Source organism: Pelmatolapia mariae, linkage group LG9 (assembly GCF_036321145.2).
Source record: "Pelmatolapia mariae isolate MD_Pm_ZW linkage group LG9, Pm_UMD_F_2, whole genome shotgun sequence".
NCBI lineage: Eukaryota > Metazoa > Chordata > Actinopteri > Cichliformes > Cichlidae > Pelmatolapia > Pelmatolapia mariae.
This window is the reverse complement of record NC_086235.1, coordinates 14,241,069-14,268,910: the sequence shown is the minus strand read 5'-3', so window position 1 is coordinate 14,268,910 and position 27,842 is coordinate 14,241,069. Positions and strand designations below refer to the sequence as shown.

General features: G+C 40.1%; 1 protein-coding gene across 1 annotated transcript; it reads right to left on the bottom strand.

Moving 5' to 3' along the window:
- Positions 1-27,842, bottom strand: si:dkey-192l18.9 (F-box/LRR-repeat protein 7). Its single transcript, XM_063483434.1, has 4 exons — positions 27,429-27,842; positions 22,267-22,356; positions 3,228-3,845; positions 1-2,295 (listed from the first exon to the last, which is right to left on the bottom strand). Exons 1-4 carry the CDS (start codon positions 27,463-27,465, stop codon positions 1,559-1,561), a joined length of 1,482 nt encoding a protein of 493 aa, XP_063339504.1. The 5' UTR covers positions 27,466-27,842; the 3' UTR covers positions 1-1,558.

Here is a 27,842-nt window from a genome sequence, read left to right as displayed (position 1 = left end):
CCATATATGGCATTCTCAGATATTCTCAGTCACCTTAATGACTCATAAACATGCGCAGGCCAGGAGGGAGTGGATTTTTACATGAAATTTATTGGCACAGTTATAGCAGCAATGTGTTCTTGTTTATTTTCAACACTGATCCCATTCCTATTTTTTCAGTAATAGCCCCTCTCAGGAGCAAACGTGCTTTCCAAAAAAAAGCCAGTACTACTTTTGTAAAATGTAAACAAAAACATTGTGCATTGATTTGCTACGCATTTAAACTCCACATTGCAGTTAGACTGGTACAAAGACAACATGGTTCCTCCTGTCTGCGTTTAAACGTTAATGCTCCTTGCAGTTCATGGTTTCTGGACTCCTCTTGCTTCCTACATAGATGGTTACCATCCCTCATGTTTCCACATGTTCTGTGTGCTCTGGATGTTACCTTACCTGCCTGCCTCAGCATCCAGAACCTCTCCACTCCTCTTATTTATTTATTTTTGACCGCATGCACACAGCTAATTAGGTTCATTAGCAAAAGAGCATCTTGGAGAGTCTTTCAGAAGCAAAGAGAGTTTTTAACCACTCGTAAAAAAGACTAGATAGAGATCTACTTGAACTGTTTAACAACAGCAGTAAGGAACATAAAAAATGCAAAGAACTGGAGGATTTCATTATTGAGATTACATAACAGCCAACATGCCAGATTTCTGGATATTTTCTCTGGGCTAAAGAACTGAGGAACCATCAAAGTTTAAAAGGAGCTGGAATCGACTTAAACTTAAGCGACTTAAGCTTTCTGTGAAGGCATCAGTAATGATATTCAAGAGAGGCCCAAACCACATCCTGCACATATTACAGCATGGCTCTGTGATTAAACTGAATGTTGTCCTTGCACAATTAAACATACTTTCTATGATTTGCATTTTATTTACATTTTATTGTATCCCGGCCTTTTTGGAAACACGGTTTGCTTTACTCGTGACATTTAACTAACACAAATGCATGTGGCAAAATGCTAAATATAAGAGTTTGAGCTCAGTTGAAGTGATTGTCAGCGCAAATGCATAAAGTGCGTATGCACACAACACAAAGAAAGTGAAACTAACTATAGTCTAAATCACCAGATCTGCTTAGCTGCTGCTACATTCTCAAGAGATACTTGTTGTTCAAGAATAGCTGTAGAAATTATTACAATGATTATGTTTCAGGGCCTAAAGGTGACAATGACTTAAAATAAAATAGATATTACAATACTTTTAAATGGTAACACAGCTGTACCCAGTGCTCAGTGTTGTAGCATGTAATTACATTGCAAACTGTGATGTTGGGGGGGGAGTAATACTGTACTTTTCTGCCTTTTTGTATAGATAAATATGTTAAATACATTCTGTGGAAGTATTTTCAAAGGATAGCATTAACAGCCACCAAGCAAATTTAAAAAGACAAATTCTGGCCAGTATTGCACGCCGGTTTTCAACTAGCTCTGACACATCAGCCGCTGAACTCTGCCAACACCATAGCAGGAATATTAGAACATCCACTTGTCAGAAGACCAGTCCAAGAACTCCCCGTCTCAGTAGAAAGCGGGGTTCGTGTGCTCGATGACGCAGCGCCGACAGTGGCGTCTGACGAACCGCAGAGCCTCCGGTGACACCTCGCAGTCCTGCACGTTGAGCAGCTGCAGCTCGCAGCAGTTGGCCGCCAGAGCTTTGAGTCCTCTGCCTGTTACACTTTCACAGGCTCTGAGACTGACTCGCCTCAGGCCTTGGCAGTACATGGCTAGCTGCTCCAGCCCGCTGTCCGACACCAGCGGGCATTTACCGACATCCAGAGACTTGAGTCTGGGGCAGCTCCTGGCCAAGTGACTCAGGCCGTGATCCGTGAGCCCCTCGCAGCCCCTCGCATTCAAGTAGCGCAGTCTCGGGCAGTAGCGAGCCACATAGCGCATGCCTACATCTGTAATGCGGGTACAGTGGGCCACGCTTAAGTAGCGCAGGCAACCCTCTAGGCGGGCAACTTCCCGGAGGCCGAAATCCCCCACCAAGCGGCAGTCACTGAGGCTCAGCTCCCTCACTGAAGGGCAGTGGAGAGCCAAATGGCGCAAGGCTTCGTCTGTTAGTCTGGTGCATCGCCGCAAATACAGATGAGTCAGGCGAGGGCAGTGGGAGGCGATAGTTCGCAAGCCCTCGTCCTCGAGGGAAAAGCAATCGGTCATGTCCAGGTAGTGGATGGAGATCTGCTGGCCGTGCAATGGAGACAGCTGGAGTGAGGCCTCTTGGGTTAGGCTGATGCATGTCACCTTGGAGCAGCCTGGAGGGAAAGGAAGCAGAGGTGATTTTTTCCATTAAACAGAGTCTCGCTGTTGACGTTGAAAGAACAGGTGTTAATGCAGAACTCACATGTATGTATGCACATGGATTTTATGTTATAATGCAATCCAAGAGTAAGAAAAGAAGCATTTTCTCTCTGTCTATGTAAAAATGACTTTAAAAGTTCTTATCTCTTATTGTGGGATAGCAAGAAAGAGATTATAAACCAATTAAATTCTCTTATCAGGCCTCCTATTACCATCTGCTGCACTTTCAAGGCTATTTTTGTACAGCCTACAATGACAGAGGGAGGCAGTACAGTAGCCCAACACTGACTTTTAAAAGCTGATGTTAACTGAGTCGCCACTTGATGGCGCCAGAGTAAAACCTGCTGTGTTAGATTACAGCCAACCAAGCAGAAGAATGAAAATGTGAGTGCAAACAAAGAAAACACAAGTGCGGTTGGTTTTTAGAGACCAAAAAAGCAAATCCAATCAAAGCCTGGTGTCCTTAACACTTTGAAAAGGCCTTATTTTTTCTTTTACTACAAAGAGCTTCCTTCCTGCTGCTAATAGAGCAGACCTCGCTCTGCCCCAGTCAATGTTATTTGTGTCACTTCCTTAATGAAAGCAGCAGACCGCTCCTCTTACCCATGTTGAGGTAAGCTCTGCTTTCAGCTAAAGAAAGCCTTTCTTCTCCCACATGGGGACTTAAGGTTGGCAGAGCTTCTCCTGCTCCTCTAATGATTCTACCAGCTTTACAAGAAATCACTGAAAAAGGACTGAAAGGAGAAGTTCTTTGAGGCAAATCCACACATGTGCATGTCAAGTAGTGGCCACTCCTTATGACTTAAAACTTGCCCAGAGATTCTAATTAAAGTCAGATGGGTTTATTTGCTTTTTACTCAATATGACTAGTCTGTTTCTTTTTTACCTGAGAGGTTTAGGTGTTCCAGGTTGGGACAGCGGGATACCACTTCAAACACGGCCTCATTAGAGATGTTATAACAGCCGGCAACCTCCAGGCGGCGTAGCTCGGGGCAGCACTGGGCCACCACGTGCAGGCCCCGGTCAGTGAGCCTCTTGCAGCCATTGACCACCACCGTCTCCAGGGTCAGACAAATGTTCGGGGTGTCTTGGCACAGCCGGTGGGTGAGGACCCTGATGGCACGGTCGGCATGAAGCAGCTCTCCTGTTAGCTGGATAGTGCTCCACAGCCTGGGGTCCCAAGCCAGGTTGTACCAGCGGCGGCAAACGCGTGCGCAGCGGCACAGCTGGTTGGTCGAAAGGTGGGAGAAGATCTGCAGGAGGGTGTGGTCAGGGAGGAGATCTATGGGGGCGTAGTGGTGGGTTTTCGACTGTCTGGAGCGAGTGTGAGTGCCAGGCTGAGGGTGGATCACAGCGACCGTCTCAGCGGGGGCAGAAGACGAGGACGAGGAGTTGGTCTCGTGGCCGTTGCTGGAGAGAGCAGGTGAGGAGAGGGAGGAGGACTTGGAAGGCAGAATCAGTCCCGGGCTCGGGGTGCTCAGTGTTCTTGTGCTGGAATCTAAACCTGAATAAAAACAATAAAACAAAACAAAATGAGACAGAATAATTCTTCTGGGGTTTTTTTTTTAAGTTTTACTTTTAAATGAATGTTTTGGCTGTTTAAGCTAATATTTGAGCTGTTAGGTGAACCAACCAAAAAGGGATTTCCCCTTTGCGATACTGCCTTACAATAAGGAACACAAATAATTGTATAGTTAATTGAAAGAGTCAACAACAAGCTGAAGTTAAGTTAATCAGTCTACTCCCTTTATAATCTCAATCCAGGACATTACAGTAGATAATTGTTCAAGTAAAGTTAATAAAAGTAATTAATTACACTTAGGAGACACAAACTGAAGGCACTGGTATGTGATGTGTAACTACAAAGTAGCTGTAAGTAAGTAACACAAAAGAGTAGCTAATGTTAAAGAAATGAGAAGTTACTGTTTTGTGACGTTCAACTTTTGCAATTAATCAGGAATGACTCATGCAGAAAGTGGGGAGTCCTATTGATTTACAGATAATTATGAAATAATCGCAACCTAATGACTCACAATTTCTGGAAGTCATTATCTTCTAGACGGGTAAGGAATTATTGAGTTAGAACATTACTAATGAATGACTCATTAACTGGTTGTTCCTGCTTTGTTGGTGTGGCTGTTATGTTCTCAGGAGGTAGAGCGGGTCATTTACCAATCAAGAGGTCAGTGGTTTGATCCCTGGCTACTCCAGTCTGCATGTCCAAGTATTTTTGGGCCAAATGCTGAACCCCGAGTGTTTGTGTGAATGTTAGAGAAGGCGCTTAGGTATCAAAAAAGATGTTTAAAAAAATGTAAAAAAGTAAATAAATATAAAATGCAAAATAAAATTTGAGAAAATAGAAAAAAAGCATGATTTGTTTTCAGTGTTTCCAGGTATTTCTGTCTGTGATAATGACGTCCTTCCAACGATTTCCAGTCTTCTTATCTGAAATTCGTGGGAGACACCTGATATCTTCTGTGTTTTCTCATTTGTGTAACGCGTCATGATATTTTTCAGTAACACAGTAATGTTACATTGCAGTTACAATTATGTCGTTACTTGTGCTAAAACCCTTCTGTTATCTGCGTGTTTTCTTCTTGTGTGTGCACTTGCGCTACAATTATCTGATTTTAGTGGGCGAGAGGAGGAAAATTGTAGAGTGATACAGCGATACAGCTTCTGAGGCGTGGTGATATGGACATTATTTTTATCTGATGCATCTGATGCACTGAAGAGTGATAGTGGGGTCTCTCTCTTAGCCATTTTTTATCTTTGTCTTGTTGTCGGCTTTGTGGTCATATGTGAAAAGTAAGAGAACAATAATATGTGTGTCTTTATTAGGAAAAGGATTTGTATCAGTGTGTGGTTCAGCAGACTAAAGGTTTATGTTGTTAACTGGTAAATATGTAAGGGTGCGTTTGAAGTATCATATTATGCACTAATGAGAAAGTAACAGTGTAACAAATTACTTTCTCTGGTGAGTAATTACGTGATGTACTGCATTACAATAACGAGTAATGTGTACTTCACTTTTCTTGAGTAACGATCCCAACGCTGCCTCACAATCTCTTGTTGAGACTTAATAATTCTACTGTAACCAGATTATGACATAGATTGAGGTTTTAAGGTCTCCGAATCTACTAGTCCTGGTTTGAAGAGTGCATTCAAGATATATTTGTGCAAAACTCATGATGCCTTGATGCATGCTCAATCATCCAGGTAAGTAAATCCCGAAAGGTTGATTCTGTTCATCTGGGCGTAGCGTTTTCAGTTTTTCACAGTGATATTTGGTACAATCCAGACGTTTCTTCATTTTTTTTCTAACACATGGCCTTCTGTTTTGTTCCCCAAACTCTCTAACTAACAGTAATGATATCTTCATGCTTTTGTAGAGTCTCCCAAAGCCAAATAACGCTTGATACAGTTCCAGTAGCACTAATGGCAGTCATTATACCTTCATATGTAAAGAAAAGGAATATCATTAGTATTGTATATGAAACCTGACCATCACCCTTGCTTGATTAGAGGGAAGTGATGTACTGCACATTACATTTGCTAGCTATTACCAGAATAAACAGAATAAGAATAAACAGATAAAAAGTTGGAAAAACTGGTCGAGAAACTTGGAATCCACAGCTACAGTACTACACAAGCTTTTATCATCAGTGAAGAGGCGTTTCCATGGATCCCATTATCAGGTTTTGGGATGTTTTTGGAAAAAAGTGTGTCACATTTATCTGCCAGGCGTTTGGGCAGCACACACAGTTCCTCTTCATCAGATTAACTCTGCGGCTTCAAAGCAAAGCAGATGAGGAGTTTGGTGCCTGGTCTGACAATATATGGTTAGCCCTGTGTAAACACTGAGGCCCTGACAGATGTGCACTGATTGTTGCCGTGTCTGAAGATGCAGCTGTGAGAAGACGAGGCTGGATCCCATCACTCTAGCGTGAGACGACAGAATCCTTTGTCAGCCAGGGCGCTGAATCTGATTCCCGGGGTCGAACTGTCGCACTGGGACACTGAGCGCTCTCCTCTGACGCAGTCTGCATCTCTTCAGTCAACCCTCCAATCTATTCTTTATAATCTTGAGGATTTTAGGTGGACTGATAGTCATCACTAAAAACATTCCAAGAAGTCACTAGTATGATGTCACCCACAGCTGTCCAACCATTAGTACTAATCTGATTGACCTAAAAAGTAACAGTATGTGGTGAAAAAAGCAAGCTAGAATGAATCGCGTCACAAAGATTGCATCCCAATTATTTGTTTAAAAGACGATGTCTCAGTTTTGGACAAAGGTTGTTACTATAACAAGTCGAGCAAAAACTTTACTGGCAACTTTTTTTCTTGCCTTTTAACGGCAGAAATCCACTTAAAGCTTCCTGGGCTGTTCAAATGTTCCTGCCTTTATCCATGCTTTTTCCTGTTTAGGGTAGAGTAAGCAAAAGCTACTGAGTAGTCAAACATAAGCCAGTTGTTTACGATTTGTTCAGGTGTCAAGCCAGCTCTGATTTATGCTTCCATCAACATCAGAGCTTTTTGGGAGACTCTTTGATGAGCTTACCTCATGAAAATGAAGCACTTTAGTCTTAAGCGAGTCTAAAGGAGGGTAAAAAATTGAATGTAGGCTTTTTTTCGATGTAGAAATTTCCCAGCAGTGGGATAAAGAGAGAATTTCTTATCTTGCTAATATGCCATTTTTATTCCAACGAAATGTTTTTTTAAACATTTTTTCAGAAGTTCAGACATTTTACCTTTAGTTTATCTGCTTTGATGCAGCTGATTAATGGTTTGTAAAGTTTCTAGGCTATAAACATTCAAACTTGTGAACCTCCTGAATGCCACAAAATTTGTAATTAATGACAGAGCAGAGGACGCAAGTGCATAGAATTCGGCACTATTTCTTCTGGAAGCAAATTCCAGCTGTCTCAACATTCATCCATCCATCCATCCTGGATCCTATCTCAGCTCTTAGTGGGTGAGAGGTTACACCCTGAAGAGGTTGCCAGTATTTAGACAACACCGTGGAGCTAATTTCCTAAGATATGTGGTGACTGGTTGTCTTACAAAAGCTCCATTTGAATTAATTCTCTTTACAAACATTGGGCCCAATAAGAAGAGCACAAATGTCCCCTTTTCTTCTACAAGAACTGTTCTAGGAGCCTTTTGTAGGAGCTCGTGAATTAGCAGTGTGTGGTTATAGACTCATACTTCTAATCCCCAAACATTCATTAACTATTTTCTAAAGGGTCCGTCTACTACTGAGGTGGAGTCTCGTATTTCAAAATTCGAAACTACTGGTCCAAGACAAACTCTGAGTAACTGAGTTTATTTAAGAAAGCCCAGTATGTCTGTAAGATCAATATCAGGACCTAATTTATTAGTAATTCACATTATGGAGATTACTGAGCAGAATTATCAAAAGGTCAAAATAATACCAACAGTCATACAACACCCAATACGTCACAGACAGGCTCACAGCTATCTGCAGGATCTGAGACAATATTTTGGTCAAAAATAAACTTGCAAAGTCTGCAGGTAAGTGGTGAGGTTGTGACTTGTAGGATTGCTGTACTTCAACAGACTATTGACAAATAGGTGATTTCCATGTTAACACTGTCTGCAATCTACAATCTATATTTACACTCCCAGTCATGTGAACTGAACTATGTTGGTTAAAATGAATGGGTAAGTCAATCATCTGCTTCTGCACAGTGTGTCAGCATGTGCAGTACATGACAAATAGACAGCATCCTGTCTGCCATGTGGATTTGTGCGCTGGGACAGGCAGCTGGGCAGTGACACCGTCCTTACAGTCGTATTTCAGATGTAGATACCAGAGCTTCTGCTCAGTCTGCTTCCCATCTCACTTCTGATGACATCCACAGATTCATCCTCTGGGGAACATGTCCTCGAATTCTGCTTTTTAAACTGCCTCTTGTGTGCTTTAAAATTCTCATTCAAATCCAAATCCTGGCCAAATGAAGAGAATGCATCAAAACTTTTCGCATGTTGGGTTTTTTTTGTTTTTAATTCTTGTCTCATTTTGGTTATAATGCATCACATTCTTGTGGGTGGTCCATCTATGATTAAAATATGCAGGACTATTCTCTTGAGGACTTGTACCTTTTCTCAGCCAACAGATTTCTCCAATAACAATTCATTTTTCAGCTTAATGCAAAGGATTTAATGGTCTGACGTCGTTACAAACACCTCATCTATTTTGAATTTCACACAGCTGTCCAAATATGTCTCAAGAATAGTAGTGCTGTACAACATTCCCACAATTAATACCTAGTGACTGTTATTTTTTTTTTTGCATAATTTGGCTGCAACCACACACCATGCAGCACAAAACTCTATAGATGTGAAAATATGTTTAACTATCTTCAAAAAAGTGAAGTTTCACTTAATAATGGGAATGAAAAATATCCTGATACTGCAGTAAATCTTGTGATATGAAAAAAATATGTATATGTGCAAGTCTTGCAATGCCAACATCACAGCATCCAGGAGAAAATCAGATTTTCCATGAAGTTGTGTGCAGGCATTACATAGACACATTTTGTGAGTCATTAGTTTTGATGGATGAATGAGGCACCGCTTTATTGTCCAAATCCTAGCTAATGCAATGGATTCAGCATGCAACTCATCTGCCACTGGCTAAGGAGCAACTTCCAAATTGCGTAATTACATGTGTCACTGATCAGAAGACCACTCCAAGTCCAGGCTACACCCAACCCCTTTAATCTGAGACACAGTTTCAAACAGCTGGTGGGAAAAGTTAAGTGAAGTCAGCTTCGCAGTTGCTTAACTGTGCATGATTCTGGATAGCTAGCATCTGGATTACTAAATCCAGGTGTTACAGTTGTCTATGTTTTTCAGCTGAGTGAGGATCTTGTTTATCCGGGTATCACTGAAGACTCGAATGATCTCATTTCTGATATTTTCCTTCATTTCCTTGTAAACATTTTTCACATGCATCTGGTATCTGAATTACAAAGTATCAAAAGATCCCCTTGTAATTCTTGTCTTCTGTGTGATTCATGCAGTTCATGCAATGCATTTGCAACACATATTCTCCATACTTTCAAATGTTAGCGGTTTGCGAATACAAACACATATAAAAGAAACAACATGAAAGCACTTGAATGGTCAGTCAAGCACATAGTTTGAAAGCCCATCAGGCGGAATTTGCTATACAAAAACTTGTGGAATGAAAACATTGAAAGTTAGAGCCTGATGGGGTCGATATATTAACTGTTTGCTGATATATTGAGATCAATTTAAAAATGGCAGATAAATGAAAACTTTAAAAAGAAATGAAAGTAAAGAAAAAAGAAAACTTTAAAAGTAAAAAAGAGACACCCTTGAACCATAAGTGTTGATAGTGCATAGTCTGTCCACCAGAGGACACTCTGCCACTTTCCTATCCGGTCTGTAAGTGATGACATATCAACCCTTATGTCAGTTGTTCTCCTGACTGAAGTTTGGTCCGTTTACAGCATCCTGTCATGCGATTGCATTTGTCCCTAACCATCAGAAACACCCTCGAATAACTTTTACCGAATGGCTTCAGCTTTACTGTGCTAATGTGTTCATATTGTGCTAACCATAGCTGTGTAGCTAGCCACCACGTAGCACACCATTATATACCAGCTAGCCCAACTTCAGTAACCCTACAAACGTCACTGCTGTTTAGTTTTCTGTCTTCATTTATCTTGAAAGTGATAGCAGAGCTTTACATTTTAATTTTTTTCAGAAATCCCTCAGTCAGAACATGGTATATTATATTTAGGTAGAAACTAGCGAGCTAACTTCTAACTCTGTTAAATTTCAAAAATGTTGTTTTCGTGGATGCCTGGATGTTAAACTTAATTGTTACACCTGGTAGAGCAGCCACACTGATCATTTTAATAAAGATGAAAGAATTTAGACAGTTTTTAACTCTCAGTGATGCCAATAAAAAATGATTTTTGTAATTACCAATACATAATTTAGAACAGCTATGTCATAAACCTGACACTGGGTGAAGGTCTAATAAATTTTTTAAGGACTGTACACAAAACCAGTGTTTATGAAATCTGTGTATTTAGTGTGTTTAATATATCAACCCACTGTATCAATATCAGTATTAAAATATAGTATAAACATAGGAAGTATATAAAGTTTAAAGAATAATGCAATAAAGACAAAGCAAATTTAAAATAATAAACATCTATGAGATAAGTACCGTAGTCAAGACTGGGGGGTATAATATTGACCCTACGTCCTTAAATCTTTAGGTAAAAGACACACTTTCAGAATCAACTTACCCGTCTCCTAAAAGTAACATTTATCTGGACACAAATTCGAAACTCAGAAACAGTATTCTGACAAAACAATCACAGCTTATAGTTCCCTTGCTAGCTTGAAGCCAGCCTGGAGCTTTCAACACACTCATTAGTGGACCATAAGATGGAACTGTTTTGTAATCTTCCTTTCAAAGAGGTCAAGAATGAGCTTTATGCATAAGCCAACATGGATGAGAAGTCCTAAAAGTGTTATGGAGAAAATTATAACAGCTACTGAGCTCACATGTCAAAATATTCTTCGCTATGACAACAAGGAAAACTTTCCTCTAATAAGGTCCATCTGAAACAGCAGAAGGTCTCTAGAAAACGTGGATCTCTTCAGAAGGTTTACTTGCAACTTGCAAGAATAAACTTTCTTGTAACTTCCAGTTGCAGCTTTACGAGTTAACTAGTGGTGTCGTGTTTTATATCTCTGTATCATTGCAAGCCTATCATTAGCAGAACAAATACTATGCAGCTGTTAAAGTTCTCTTGAAGTCACTGCAAGTGCAGATGGTGGAAGATTCAATTTTGTTTAAGAAATCAGAGAGCAGTGGAACATCTGGTCTTTACCCTGGACAAAGAACAACTGCACAGTAATGAAATGAAAGAGAAACTCATGCATTTTGAATGCACATATAGCCACAGCAAGGCATACTTGGCTGAAATCATTTGCCACAAATACCCAAATCTGTGCTGATCCATGGCAGTGCCGCAGCAGGATCTCATTAACGTCAGCTCAGCTTCACTTCTAAAGCACATCTGGACTGTGCTTTGATACCAGAAGTTTAATGTAAATCAATTGGAATGATCACTGAAAAGACACCGTGCCTGGATGATGAAGAGGCGCAGCTGGCTATTTGGAGTGAGGTCGACTTAATAACAAAATCCTGATTAATATTTTTCTTTAAAGTAGCACACAAAAACAGATTTGAGGAAATCAGCTGAAGGCTTCCAAAAAGAAAGCAGGAGCAGTGGGGAAGGAAAGAGGGAAGATAAATTGGCAAAAGAGCCTGCAGACTTTACCAGAGACAAAGACAAGTGCACGGGCAGGGTCAATCCAGACTTTGACGCAGTCTGGTCATAAACTAAAGCTATAGGGATTCTACTCAGGATCTTGCAGTGCCGTGAAGCTCTGCTAAGACCCTGTCTGGGGCTCGCAGGATTATTACTGCTGCATCTGGCAGAACAGAGCAATGCATTACCTCAGTGACATTAGCCGTGTGACATGCTCCTGCTCTGTAAGCTTTCACTGGGCTCCTCCCTGCCAGAAGTGTGAGGGAATAAAAAGAAGCTCATTTTCTACCCATAAGTCAGGAAATCAAATCCAAATTAATTCAAGAGGAGGAACACGCCAAGAAGAAGTATCAGCTAATAAAAAAACAACCAGGCAGCAGAGATTTGACTGAAAAAAATGCTATTGATTTATCAGCGCTAAAGGGTCATGTGCTCTAGTTATTTTTCTTTTAAAAAGGAAACATCCAACTGAGAGAGAGGACTGCTCGGATGAAAAACATCTGGGTCTGTCTCAGATTTTATTGAATACATGGAAGTTGATATTACTGTACAGTGTGGCAGCTGGGCTATCAGCAAAGCCTTCACTACAGGAAGGTCTTACGTCACTGCGCAATCTGAAAGACAATAGGGCTGCTGGCTCCTTCACAATGCGCACACTCGGACAGGAAATAGACTTCTTCACTCGGTACAACCCCCAACCCACCTCTGCTTCTGGACGGCAGCTTTTCTCACACTCACTCAGTCTTGAGATTCTTTCTTTGCATTTTTCTCTCTTTATTTATTTATTTTTTTTGAAGATTTTGCTGCAACAGATTTAGCAAGTACATATGCCAAGAACTATAACACGTTTTTCCCCACAATGCGACTAATTTCCCCAAGGGAGTTTTTCCACCTATTAAAGGCCCTCAAACGTTTCCATACCCTGCTCTCGTCACTTTATAAATCCTCAGTAGAGGAGGACAGCAGACGCTCAGATATTCTACAGCCAGATTCGAACGTGAACTCACTTCTTCAAAAATTAGCTCTTGTGTTTGCCCGTTCGTCACAGCGCAGATTTTCCAGAATGCAGATGAAAGTTTGCAGTCCACGAGTGATTTGGCCCAATTCGAAGCTGATCTGGCTTTTAGCAAATAATTGAAATTCAAGATGATGTCATTTTTATTTTTTAAAGGTCGTTAAATCGGGATGTCAAGGTTGGGGTGACCAAGTTTGGGAAGTCGTGTGCATGATTTCTCTTTTCTGGAGAGTTTCTCCGTTTTGGCAGAGTGTGTGAGTGGGGTTAGAGTGCGAAGTGACAGTAAGTCATGTCAAATGACCGAGGAGGGTAACGTGGCTACACAGAGCACATCAGACACAAATGGAAAAGTGAATGCTTGGCCAAACGTTTGATTTGGTTGTGATGAGGAGCAAATGTAATGATGTCATGTGGTTAAAGCAATAGAACAAGGGAAGTGCCTGGACTCTTTGGTTATAAACTCCTGACAGAAAAGGGCTTGGTTGAACTTCAGAAAGAGGTTGTTTCACATCAAAGTCCTGGATACCCAACTCATGGAAAAAGCTGACAAGTGCATTTAAGGAGAAAAAAATAATAAAAACACAATTTATTTTACCACAAAATACTTCTGGGAACAGTACTGGATGATAGGATTAACATCTCTCTTTTGTTTATATGCTAAATCTGAAGCTACGGCATGAAGATGATTAGCTTGAGTTAACACACCTGTCAACAATAGGGCTCTCTCCAGTACTACTGCTTTAACAGTCTTTGTTTTCCTTGCTTTTTACTTTCAATTACTCCCTGAATCAGAAGGAATGGTGTTTCTTTGTAATACACACCTGATGGCCCAGATATGCACATCTTAACTTTGACCTCTACACTACTTCTCTGTGTGACAGTTTACCGTCGATTGCTACACAAAAATGGCAACTCCCAGGCTTTCTATAGTTTCTGTCGCCATCTCAGTTTGAAGGTTTTGACGAGGAGGGGCAGGTCTGACTGTGAAACCGCTTGCTCATTCGCTAAAAACTTTTCAAATTACCAATTAGCCAATGAGCATACTATAGATTATCCTTGTTTGAGTGGTTTAGAAGATAGGCCTAATTATTCATGACCCCAAATGAGGAAAAACTACTGGAAAGTTTTTACAGAGGTCAATTCATATTCTGCTACTTTAGATTTATCTGTGACCTCAGTAAACACTTTCCTAAGAGTTTAACTGTGACTAGCTAGCATGTTTCTGGTAAATCGAATTTTTGTGCAAACAATGAAAAATGACTTTGCAAAGCGATTTTCTGGCCTTGTAGTATCAAACTTCCAATAAGTTTGTACAATATTTTCAGCAGTCTCCCATAAACAAGTTTTCATCAGTTGCTCTGTTTTAGGCCTAAGGCTGTACAGATCATCATTCAGGCCAAAGTTCTGAGCTAATATTTTTCCTCCTATGATGGTGACAAGTGTATTTCTAGACCCAAATGCTTCAGATAAAGAAGATGTTTAGTTGTTTTTGCATTTGCGATGTTACATAGTTACATAAAACACAATTAATAAAAGAAAGACTCCCCGAGGGTGGAACAGTCTCCACAGCAATGTTCCTCTCATTTTTGTAACGCTGGAGCTTCAGCCACAACTGACGCTTCCCTGCTTACGTAACGAAACAAACCACAGAGTGAAATGAGGGGAGGGGAAGTCCAATGTGTCAGTTCAGCTGTTCCACAACCGTGGTCATATTGCCACATAAAAGCCCAAATACCCAGGTGGATCATAGTGAAAACATCGCTCGCGAGCCAAAATCTTACAGGAAGCGAGCATGTGTTTCTTCCAGGTGGCATCTTTCCCAACTCCTGTCAAACGTGCTCCTGTAGTAGACCTGATAAACGTGACCCCTGTTGAAGAAAATGGCAAGCACATTCAAAACAGAAGGGCCAGCACTTCCTCCCTCTCAGCAGAGAAAGAGAAGACCGAGTCGTAATCAGAGAAGAGTTATGAGATGGAGAGATCTCCTCACTGAACTGACTTTCCCCTCCTCCTCCTCCTCCTCCTTCTTCTTCTTCTTCAGTAAACTGCTTTCACTTGTTTTTCTTTTGGAGCCTTGTTCCGTGCTTTTTCGCTTTTTCAGATTTCCTGGCTTGTGGAGTGGTAGAAAGGAAGGGGGAGGAGTGAAGACAGCTGATGGAGAAAATCTGGGCAGAATAGCATTGGCATTCTGTTCCTCACTGTGTTCTATCTTTACTAAACTATTTCCAACGAGGATTAAATGCAAACCAATGATATTTCTTGTTGCAATCACTATAGGCTTGTTAAAAATGCCCTTGAATAACTGCAGGCAGCTGTTTTGTGTCCTAATTTAGGACAGTAAAAAAGGTGCAGATACTTGTTGAGGCGGTGAATTTCTGTGCATTAGAATTTCCTTTAATAGACCGTAGTTAAATATCTTGCGTTAAAAAACAGATGTGATGTTTGAGAGGGTAATAAAAGGAGGCTAACAACTTAAATCTCATCTTTGTTGTAAAAATGGCCCTAAGTCAGCGACACTTATGGACATCTCTCTGTAGGATCTGGCAACAATCAACAGGGAAACACTATATATCTGGCTGAGTAAACACAAGGAAATGGGCCAACAGTATTCAAAGTTAGTTTATAGATGAAGTGTGAGGGATCTTTTGCCCCTGGGAGAGCAAAAATATTAACTTGTTGGAGACAGAAGTGAAGCTGTTTAGACTGCAAATGTGACCCCGACACGGCATTCGGCCCACAAAAAGGGGGATTATTAGTTTGTATTGCTTTATACGCTACATTGGCGCATATGACTAGTGCATTACACAGATAGCCTAAAGATAGAAAGGTGTGAAGTGAGTCATTGTGCTGACACAATGCATCTATCTGGCATACTTGCCACAGGATCGGTGTCCATATAGAAACCTCCCATGTACACTAAAGCTTTAGGTTTAAGTGTTTCTTTGTGAGAAAAATCTAGTAGTGCATTTTAAATAGCAGATTTTTTATGTTTTATTTCATTTTGACTTTTTGTTTTCAATTCATTTTATTTTCAGGTTGTTTCCAGACAGGATCTTCTTGTTTTAGTTTAGTTTTTATGATTTCAGTTCTAATTTTAGTCTTTTTTTAATCATTAAGGATTAGTCAGAGACTGGATAATCAGTCTGGTGGACCTTGGTAGACTCACCCGTCACCTTGCTCCATTGCTATATAAGACTACACAGAGCCCCAGTCAGTGTTAGTCTTACTTTTGCATTAACTCATATAGAAACTTTACTTACGTCATGCAGAAAGTAGATATTTATAGCAAAATATCATCTAAAAAAATTGCTTTTGATAACTCTCTAGTTAAGAGCATATAAATTACAACATGTTTACAGTACAGCCTTGTACTACAGTGTTGGAAGTGCTATAGAAGGACAGATTAGGTTTTTCCTCAGCACTGTTGTCTCTGTTTCTTTGGTCCTTGGCAGACAGAGAGGAAGTCAGCATGTTCATTGTTCCCACCATTCTCCTGTGTCTGAGCCACCTTCCTGGTGCCATTATGTACGAGTGAAGGAACTGACCCCAAAGATTGGCTGTTTTTACATAATCAACACTCTTGTGAAACTGTGCTACTTCATTGGGTAAACCTTTGGCAAAGGCTCCAGCTGATACAGCAACATCAAAACGGTCTTCAAGAGTCACAACATGTAGGCTGAACACCTCAGGGTGCTGTCTGTTTAGCGCTTACTATGTCTGAGCCACATTCCTAAGGTACCCGGGGTCCAGCTGTACCAAAGCGAACCCTTGAGGCCCAGACTGGGTCACTGTGTAACCCCTGCTGGGAGATACTCAATTTCATCTCACAGGAAGGATTTACTGTCCCAAGCCTGTGCCTTTCAGTCTGCAACTAATAAGCGCTTCAACTGGGTCAGGCCACCACAAAGTTGTCTAAATAATAACTGAAAACAGAGACGTATTGCAAAATCTTGCCAGATGACTGCCCGACTCAGTTTGTTTTCAAGAAAAGAATGAGTGTGACTTCCTAATGTTGGTTTTGTTGGAATACTTGACTGATCATTGAAAGACGGCAGGCACCAGTCTACTTTCCGTTTGCATACTGATATTATGGCTGGGCGATAATTCAGTAATATGGTTTTCATTAGTTTTTGAGATGATTACAACCTATTTGAAATTCTTGCGATGGCAATAGTTTTTGTTTAGAGAAATATGAAACAGCCCTTATGGGACTTGGTGCAGTCTCCAGCCGTTCATTTCCAGGGTCTCTGGTTTGGATCTGACATACAGTGGCTGTAAAAACAGACAGTATCGTTTGAAAAATAATGTTTAAAGAGAAAAATATTCACCTCAAAAATCTAAAAAAGGAATGCAAACTTGCATAGCATTGGTTGTGAATTAATATATACATCTTTTCCATGTGCATATACAAAGTTTCTAGTAAGGTTAACTTTGGTTGTTTTAATGGTAAGCTAATAACAAGTATTGTTCTAAAAACCTTACTCCTTTTCTTTTTTGGACAGATCATTGTTAAAACCAGATTCATGGATCTGCTTTGTACTCTAGATAGTGCAAAGCAGGGAAGTCCTGGGCAGCCATAATCAGCCCAACAACAACTCCAATCTGGTCCCCATGGAAACCCTTGGAAAATGTGAAGGACAAAACCTGATACAAATTCAATTTTTCCTGATAAAGGCTTCCCACATGACTATTGAGACTACACCAAAGTAATTCAGTAACAAATAAACAATTAGATAACAGGAAAATTCCTGTTTTTCATTATCCAATATAGAAATGAATGTGGGGTTTTTTTTACAGGATAATCTGAGGAGCAAGCTAAGAGAACTTTTTCTTTAATTTTGTACATTAATTTCCTACAATTTAAGGCCAAAAGATCGTGCTGACAGATTTTTAAAATTAATAATTAGATTAGATAATTAGATTAATAATTAGATATCCCAGGGGTTAAATGTGTATTAATATAAATAAATAGTAGTAGCATAGTATAGTAGCATATAAGTAAATAGTAGTAATATAAATGTAAATTTATCATAGCTAAAGGCTTTACTTTATCTTGTATGACAACTAGCTTATGTTAGCTAATGTTAGCAAATTAGGTTGGATTAGAACATTTTTATATTTTCTGACTAATATTTTTCAGTCACAACTTAATGACATATATATACTCCTTTCATCCATCTGCAGATGGGTGGAGCCAGAGGGCTGTAGCCTATCACAGCTGTCACAGGGTTTAGATCACTTTAGTTTCAGTTTTGTTGAAGTAACAGCAATAGCAAAAGTATCAGTAATAATATAAATAAATAGTATATAACATAAATATTAATATAAATAAATAGTAGTAGGATAGTATAGTAGCATATAAGTAAATAGTAGTAATATAAATATAAATTTACCATAGCTAAAGGCTTTACTTTATCTTGTATGACAACTAGCTTATGTTAGCTAATGTTAGCAAACATTAGATTAGATTAGAACATTTTTATATTTTCTGACTAATATTTTTCAGTCACAACTTAATGACATGTATATACTCCTTTCATCCATCTGCAGATGGGTGGAGCCAGAGGGCTGTGGCCTATCACAGCTGTCATAGGGTTTAGTTTAGTTTCATTTATTAGGATCCCTATTAGCCACATCAATGCAGCAGCTGTTCTTTTCCACAGGGGAAAAAAAACTTACACTGTGACAGTTCACTATAAACAACTTACACAGAGACATAAAACATCTTTACAAAACTCCACCACGCACACAAATAAAACAAAGTAAAAAACATAAAATCATAATATCATGTCAGCACGAGCAATCTATCATTTAAGTGCACAGCCAATATCCCCAGGCTTTTTTATCATTTCCTCCATGTGGTCAGACACCATCTCAAAAATGTAGTTTTTAAATAGCCTTTAAAATCCAATTCTGCTGGTTTCTTTCTGTGGCAGTAAATTTCACCTCTTCACAGCCTGACACAAAACTGTTCTTTCAACTGAATTAGTTCTTGCAACGGGTAATAAAAAAACATCCTTCTGTATCCCGTCTGGTAGAACAATCGTGTCTGTCTCAACAGAAATATGCATTTTTCTAGTGTGAATGGAATCTTTGTAACAACAGCGCAAGAGGTCGCCAGCCCATCACAGGGAGACAGACAGCCACACGCTCTCACGTTCACACCTAGAGCCAATTTAGAGTTGCTAATTAGCCTAACAAGCCTGCCTTTGGACTGTGGGAGGAAGCCAGAGCACCCAGAGGAAATCCAAACAGCCACGGAGAGAGAGAGCATGCTACCAGATGACCAGGAGCTTCAACCAGGACTGCTGCGAGGCAGGAACAACTGCACCACAGATCTATTCTGTTACTCTATATTTAAGAATTAACACATGACTGGTGCAGCCTGTTTAGTTAAAGGGCAAATGGAAGTGAAAAACTCTATATTTAAATTCAAATAGGTTTGATTTATTTGGGCACTTGCTGGCAAAACATAAAATTTAGGAAATATGTTGCAAAGTTAATATTAGAGATGCTCTGACCTCTAATAGTCTTTTAATCTGCTCTCATAAGGTATCACAATAATAATCCAGCTCATAGCATTCGGTGTCTTTTGGCTGCACTCTTTTATACATTTATACACCTCTGTATAAATGTTCCTGTATAACCAATGTTTTCCTCTTTCATTGTGTTACTATGGTGTTTTACAAAGAGCAAAACAATAACTAACTAATGGAACTACATTAATGCAACAGTGACCATACTGCAGCATGGGGACATTGGAGGCCCTAATATGAATACTCCCAGTGTGTGGTGGGGAAACAGCCCAGACTGCTTCCTGATTAGTTTAGTGGACCACAGGACTAGGTGGGGAAGGGCTGTGTAATCTGCCACTGTGTATGAGCATGTGGATGTGGGTCTGTGTGTGTGTGCGCGTATGTGTATATGTGCATGCACATTCATGCGTGTGTCTTTCTAAGGAGGGGGGATTTGACTGTGGCCATAGCGGTTCCAGACCATGTAATTACTCCCACTTAGCATGGAGAAAAAAATAACAATTTCAGTCATAACACAGGGGGGGAATTATGGTCTGGAAGCCACTGGCTATGGCCTATACTCTCTTTCTATATATATATTTCTATCTGGACAGGTTGTGCTCAGAGAAGACACATCCAGGACAATTATCGATTTCCACAAAGTACTCTGGGTTAACTTCCAGAAGCTGCTCGGTGGACGGACCTTTATGAGTCAGCATTTCCAGCGAAGCTGAATGAGTAAGAGTGATCTATCTTCCTACAATGCACTCTCACAAGTACATCTCAGTGTATTTTTAAAGCAAGATGTGAAACTACTTGGCACAAACTTTGCACAAAATCTGATGTCTCCTGAGGAGTTTGCCTGATGTGTGTTTTCCCCTGTGATCCTTTTTTCTTCTCTGAGAAACACCTTAAAATCTCCAGCTGAGTGACAGTTATAAAAACAGGCTGTAGTTAGTATTTGTTTTCTTGTGGGCAGTGCAAAACCACAAGAATACTACATTTAGCATGCCAGAGCAAATTTAAGATTGGCGATGACAATGCATGAGAGAAAAAGGGCGAATGTACTGTAAAAGTGTACGAGCGTGCAAAACAGCCGATGACTCACTGGTCAAGTCTCCTACACAACAGTAGGGAGACCACAATATATCTGTGGGGGATTTTGATAAAGCTTTTGATCAGCTTTTGATCAGAATTGTCAAGTGACTTGGTGATTACTTCACTGGGGTTTTACATCTTATTCTCACTGTCTGACTCATAATCTTTGAACGCATTCTGACCAGTGGAAGTCTGACGTCTACAAATCATCGTGATGATAGTGACAAAGATGCCGTGAAGATACCCGACCTGGATAAAGAGTACTGATGAACTGTGGAAAGAGAGCACTATCACAGCACTGTAGTCCCTAAACATGTGGGTGGAGACCACAAACTAAAAATGATGGGTCACTGCAACACATTAGCCATAATAACTAGAGATGCTACTTAACAGAAGCAGCTGCAAGAAATTTAGAGGATATCGACCCTTTTCTTTCTCCATAAGTATCTTCATAACTGCTTTGCTCATACTGAGGCTGCTGACTTGTGGCTTGTTCTGAGCTCCGAGTAGCTTTAGCTTTTCTTGTGATAAGCGTTTTCACGGTAGTACTGGTTAAGCAAAGAGCTAACAGCATGTGGCTGTGAGTGCACAACTATTTGTCTGTGCACCAGCACAGCAGTATTGACATTTCCAGCAAAGACTTGTAATCAGACACATGGGTGGCTGACCGGCCAGTCGGCAGTCTGGGTCAAGAAGGCTGGAAATCAGATAATTCTGGTCCCTGGCCAGTCGATTAAAAAAAACCCAAAAGCCCATTTAAACCACGGTGTTCTCATCCCTTGTGTTTTGCAGTACTGTATTTTTACCTGATGTCTTAGAGTAGAGGAAAATACATTTAAAATTGGCATACAATGATCCATCACTTTAAAAAAAAATGTGGAAAAAGTGTATGAAATAGATCAGCCAATGGAAGAGAGCACCTTGCCTCTCTTCCTCCTGGCACCTTTAAATTCCATCAAAATTTCCAAGTCTTTCTCATTATGTGGTCAGGAACACATTTAATCATAAATAGTCAATAATTAACCTCTTAAGCCCCAACGCCCCCTGATACGGGGGCAAAAGGCAGGAGATCAGTTAGGTTTGGGGCTTAAGAGGTTAATAAATAACTGAAGTTTTGATAGTTGAGAGCATGTGCGCCAAAACTTTTCAAATTTCCAAAATCTGTAGAGCAAATAGGCTTAAAGGTTTTTGGAATGCACTATAATAGTGATGCATGAAAACATTTTCTAAAATATGTTTTTGGTATTATATTCTGTTCTTTTGACTGACAAATTGTTCCGACTGTACCAGATGGATCAATGTTTGAGACAGCTGCTGACAGCAGGCTTCAAGATGTATCTGCCAGCTGAAAAGTATTTCCAAACCATTAGGGTAAGCACACAGTTTACATTAGTAACACATCCACTCCTGAAAGAGTTCCTATGGTGACTCTTGCAGAGTTGGATGCTTGCCTGGGCAAGCAGGAGGCTGAGGAGGTGAGAGGGAGTCAGAGAGTTGGAGAGGAGTAAGGGCAGGATCTGAGCAGAAGGTGAAGCTCTCTCTTCTCCATTCTTACTCCCCATACCTTCACTATCTCCAACAAAATCCCTCTCGCCCACCTCTCCCAAGTGCATGCACCTCCCACCCGCCCTGGCAACGCTTTGAGCCTGATACGACCACAGTTTAGATAAGCATTCTTCCACAATGAGAAGCCAGAAGTGTTTTTTTCCCCTTCTTCTAAAACAAAGCTCAAGAAATGCCTTTGGTTTCTGGGTTCTGATGGCAGCTGTGAGTTTGTTTTCAATTTAAGGTTATCCCAGGAACACACAGGTTTCTCTCCAAAAATAGGCAGCACAGAAAGTGGATGAGGAGGAGAAGGAGCGCTGGAAGGGGGAAAAGAAGAAGAAGAAAAGGAGGGAAAGAAGAAGTAGGGAGGGGAGTTTGGTTAATGAGCACCAGATGCCTTACCTTCAGTGGTAGCCACATTCTTCGGAGCTTTAGTTGGTGTGTGATCTGTGCTCGAACTTATGTCAGAGGAGATGCTTGAGCTCCCTTTACCTGCAGGGAAGAAAAACAAAAGTGCTTGGACATAAAATATCAAGGTTAAGATAATAAACTGCCTTTTTAATTAAATTTGTAGTCATTTGAGGCAATTTTGTAGCCCGCAATCCCCCGAAACTTTGATTTTCAGTTTAATACCTGAAGAATGTTTGCTAAAGATAAGGTGGACTCACACTTTGATGACGTATATTATACAGTAAGGAGGCACAAAGTGTAGGGAAATATAAATCTCATCAATCTCTGCTTTTATGACTTTTATGTTCCTCGGTTTTGGAGGAATGGTTAGCCTTGGCACATGCACAAAGTATCTGCTGGTTCGTCTGAGTTAGTATCCGTTTTTAACATTTGGAAAAAGAATAAAGTCTTCTAAAATCTCCCCTTCAGCCCTTACTTCCACACAGGACCAGTGACAAAACACAGAAAGAGATTAATGAATGGTATCATCTGCAGTGAGTCAGCACTGTCTCACAAACACCACACCAAAGTGATTTCTACGTTTTCGTTCTAGGATTTCGACGTTGAATATCTACACAGTCAACTCGTCTATGAGTGCTAAAGTGAAAAAAAGTATATCCTTTTGCATGACTGCCTCTGTTCCCAAAGTACGATAGGCTTCACTGCCATGGTGACTACAGGCTGCCTGTGGAGAAGTTGTTTATGGCGTTTCATTCCTCTGTCAGATCATAAATGCAGCTTTGTGGCTTTCCTGAGAGTAACTATGTGCCTTTCGCCCAGCACGACAGGCTAAGGAGGTGTTCCCAAACAGTCACGCCCACATGCACATCAAGCGCAGTAACCTAAACAGACAAGACAGTTCCTGAAATATGAAGAAACTCTCAAAAACTTGGGACGGAAGAAAAAAAAAAGCAACCTGTCTACATAATGAGCCCAACGCAACAACGAAAGATCGCACAGCTACTTATAAAATAATACAAAACCAATGGAGCACATATGGTATGAACATGAATGACACTTTGCGGTGACATCACTGAGCTGACACATCTGTTAAAGCTCCCCCCAGTCCACAGAAATGAGTCAGATATTCATGAAGAGCTTGCAGATGTTAATGTCAGACCACTTTTCCCAGCAGAGCATAAAAGCCTGAGTTAACGCAAGCAAATATATTTTGATATTTAGCCGGTTACACAATTCTTTAGCGAGCGAGGAACTCGTGGCTGCAGGGGCTGTTTGGTTGGCATGTGGGTCGGTCTCTGCAAGGCAATAACTGTTTTCTGTCTTTCATTGAAAAACAAGTTTCAGAAAAGCTCCTGCTTCCTGTCTTATGCTTATATAATGTGCTGGTTGATAGTTGCTGCATAGTTGCGACCAGTGTGTAATTAATTGTGGAATCACACTTGAAAACAGATGTGGACTAATGGACTGCAGGATTCTAAAGTTTGGGTTAAGACAATGGTCTTAGATACTATCAAGCGATAACAATGCAATACTACCTTAATTTTATGTTACTCTCCTGACATTGTTGGATCCAAGGTTGACAGAAGGAAAAAACACAGCAAAACCAGAAATATTGTTTGTTTGTTTTTTATTCTGTGCCTACATTACCCAAAACAGAACTATATTACTACTATTAGTAATTTGCTAATCTCCCACCACTTTGTAGCTGACAGCTGGTTGCTACTTGGCATTCCAGACTCTGGCTGTGTAGATATCACCATCATATGTCAGTCAGTTGTATTCATTTGTTCATTTTACCTGTTATACTCAGAGAAGTACACACCACATTTTGCTCTGTATATTCTGTGTATTTATTATCTCACTCTTATTGCCTGTTTATGCCCTGTCCTTATCTTCAACGTGATGCTGCTCTGTTGTATGTTAATTGCCCCTTGGGGATAAATAAAGTCTTTCTGATTCTGATTGCTACAAAAAACCCGATTTTATTGATACTCCACATTCCCTGGTTGCCACATCCACTGCTTGTCTGCCCGCTGTTTTCAGCCCAACTTTAGCATCACTTGAGGCAGCCTATGAGATTTTGTGCAGCCCCTCCAATGCATTTAAAGACTTCAGATACATGTTTGACAGACTGCTATGGAGAATTCCTCTGGAAACTGATTTATCTACCAGCTCATATTATCAGTAGATATTAAGTATTTGCTAATATATTGGGCCTGGCATTTATAAATGAAGATTTAAAAAGTAAAGATGAGCCAGGAGAAACACCCTTCAAACATGCTATGTGTGCTAACATTGCACAGTTTGTCCACCAGAGGGCACTCTGCAACTTCACTGTTGACAACACACATGTTTGTAACACCCCAAATGCATAAACCATCTGATCTTAGAAAATCAGGCAGATGGTAAACAAGTATCTAAAAAAAACTACATTAAAAAATGTTAGGAAATCCGTTAATGTTTCGTAAAAGAAAATATTGGAAAATCAGATATATAAATCAACAAATAGCACTGAAAACAGGTGAAAAAAATCTGGAGCCCAGTGTCTTTTTTCTGCCAGAAATTTACACTTTCTGCAATAACTTTGGCAAAACCTACAGAACAATGTGCAACAAGTTTTTTTAATATCATGATGGAAAAGCAGCCATTTATAAACTGAGAATGCAAGGGTTATTCTTAGCTGTCCAACAAATAATACATCAGTTATTATTCTGGTATATTCTGGTATAAGGCATAATCTTAATTTTTAATTCTGCATTGGATCTATACAGACATATCCTACGCAAGTGGGTGACATCACAGCCAGGATGCATGGTGTTCCTCTGCATCTGCATCCTCTCATCCCTAAAACATTGAGCTGGCGGTGGAGATTATCTCTTCCAGTTGATCGGCAGAAGCTGGCAATGCATAGGAGGAAACGGCACTACTGAACGGGCCTTGAGGCAACATCTATTTACATTTCTAGGGAGTTGCATGTCAGGTTATAGCATAAGTTACAGCATAGGGTTTCAGAAGGGTTTGCGGTTATAACTCCCCTACGGCGTAGATTTAATGCAGAACCATAAATCTACTGTTAAAGGGGAATTCTACTGATTTTACACATCAGTGTTTGTATTACTAGCATATGTATGTTCTGTGAAGGCTGATAAATTTTCTGAAGTGATGTTCTTGAGTTTGAAAATTAAATAAATAGATAAATCAGTAGAGTATGGGACTAAGAAGGAAGTATGCACCGTAGGTAAGGCTTGTTCGCTTTGAGCCTGTCAAAGACTTTAAGATCACTTCTTATGTTGAAGACTTTAAATCTTTATCAACAAAAAGCACTATTTTTTTTTAACTGTTGGGTTTATTTTGTGCCAGATACTAACTACACAGTATGGTGTTCTTCAGTCTGGGTATTCTCTGACTGTTGCACAGCTCAAGGACAACTCAACTTCAGCTCTAGAGTACAGGCCTTGAGCTTGTGATAGAATCTGTTCATGTACCTTAACAGACTAAATTCCTAGGTGGAGTTGCTCCACGTGTTATTTTTAACATCATGAATTCCAACCTTTTCTCTGCAGCTATTGACTTAGGAAGAGAGCTCCTTGGAATGTTATTTATACAAACATTTCTGCTCTGAGGTAGAAATAATGTGTTTGGTAAAGTCGGACCACAATTTTTTTCTGAACAAGTAATGCTGAAGATCAGACCTCACATGAGACCCGCACGGCAGACATAGATTGTAACACAAAGTTTTTATTTTTGATGATAACAGACAAAAGGCGGGATAAATTCCTGGATCATTAATGCCACATGTTGGAGATTTTTCTGCATTTTTCTATGAGAGTGAACAGATTCTGATTCTGATTGTGGTAACGTCATGAAAAACAAGGTCTAATGTTATCTTTTAGACAGTTTGAGCTGCATTCCTGTAAGCTGAAACAGCTTTCTGTACTTGTCTGCCCGTTAAGTGTGATGTACTCTAAGTGCTTTTTAATCTATGCGATGCAACATTTTTCTTGTCTCGTCAGTCATTGATATTAATATGTGGCTGTTTTATTTTGCCAAGTCTAAACACTTGTGCAAGAAAAAAAACTAGCATTATGTCTGCTTGTCCTCTGTGAACCCCAGTTTCTGAGGCTCCGCCCAAACACAGCATTTTACAGCATCTGCAGGAAAGTTAACTGTAATTGAAATAAAAACTGAAGTGAAGCAAAAATAAATCAGTGAACTTGAGATGTACAGTCTCAATGAGAATCCATTTAAGAAAAGGCTATTCACAGTATTTAGCTGTTTGTGTCTTGTGCACTTTTGACTTTACACAAAAAATAACATGAAATTGACTAGCATGTATGAAATGGCCTCCAAATCAAACAACACCAGGCTGTGGGGTCGTAGACTGCAATCTCTGATAAGCTGGACTTAAGTGCCCACATCTATGAGAACCACCTCCACTAAACCTGAATAGATTTTATCTTCAAAAACAAACTATAAGGCTACAAGAACCTGCTAAGTCAGACTCGTTATGCAATGTTGAGATCCTATTAAACTGACTTTCTTTCACTTACATGCTTTTAACTGAAGGCAAACACACAATAAGGCAGAGATGAGTTAATTTCCTTGAGAATAATAAAAGAAAAACACGAATTTTGTTCAAACTTGACTTTTCTAACACAGCAGGCCGCTTTTCAAAGGGATTAAAAACGACCGCCGCCAGATGTCACTCTTATCTTTTATGAATAAATGTGACACATCTCTAAAACCAATATAAAGCGGACAAATACAAGGCAAAAGTAGCCACCAGCTTTAACTGCACACACCCCAAACATCTCGAAGACATGTGGAGTAAATTAAAGCGTGCATAAAAACAGAAAACGCACAAAGGAGATTAAATATAGTGTACAACTCCGAGGAGATGGTGCTAGTTTTAAGCTAGCTAACTGATGTCTAGGGACAAGCTCGAGGAAGCTACAGACCCAAGAAACTGCATTATTTTCTATTTTTAGATTGCCAGGACACAAAAGAAAAAAAAGCCACAGACAACGATGATATCACAGCCCCCTTTTTACCCACTAAAAAGGGAGTGTTTCATATATACGTGCATAAAAAAGAGCGAGTTTTAAAGTGGCATTTACATAAATGTGTTTAAAAGTAATTTTTGAAGCACTTACCCTCGCTTCCATACTGTTTTCCATTGTTCGCACCCATTTTAAAGAATACATAATCTACGAGCACAAACTCGGGTCATCAAGTTAAATTCCAGAGTAGGCTAAAATGCATTCTTTCCATCAAGATAGCAGGCTATACAGTCAAGAGTTTCGTGTAGGGCCGTTAGCTCTGGCTCCAAATAGTTAATCCAGATGTTGAGCAGAGGACGTCTGAGCATTACGCAAACCTAGAATCCCAGACTTGCTTCCAGCGGTGCAGACTTTCTATATCTGAACATCCACAGGCTCAGAACGGCGAAAAAAAGGACAAAAAAAAATCCCGATTGGAGGAGTTTGGAGAAAACTTTGTGAAGCGCCCTAAATGGTAAGCAGCTGTTTATCAGACTGAGTGCGGGCAATCACAGCGGCCACACAACT

Coding starts and splice junctions, on each gene's coding strand:
- si:dkey-192l18.9 (XM_063483434.1), bottom strand. CDS start 27,465: ATGGGTGCGAACAATGGAAAACAGTATGGAAGCGAGG. Junction 22,357..27,428: donor AAAACAGTATGGAAGCGAGG/GTAAGTGCTTCA, acceptor TCTTCCCTGCAG/GTAAAGGGAGCTCAAGCATC. Junction 3,846..22,266: donor GAATGTGGCTACCACTGAAG/GTAAGGCATCTG, acceptor GTTTTTATTCAG/GTTTAGATTCCAGCACAAGA.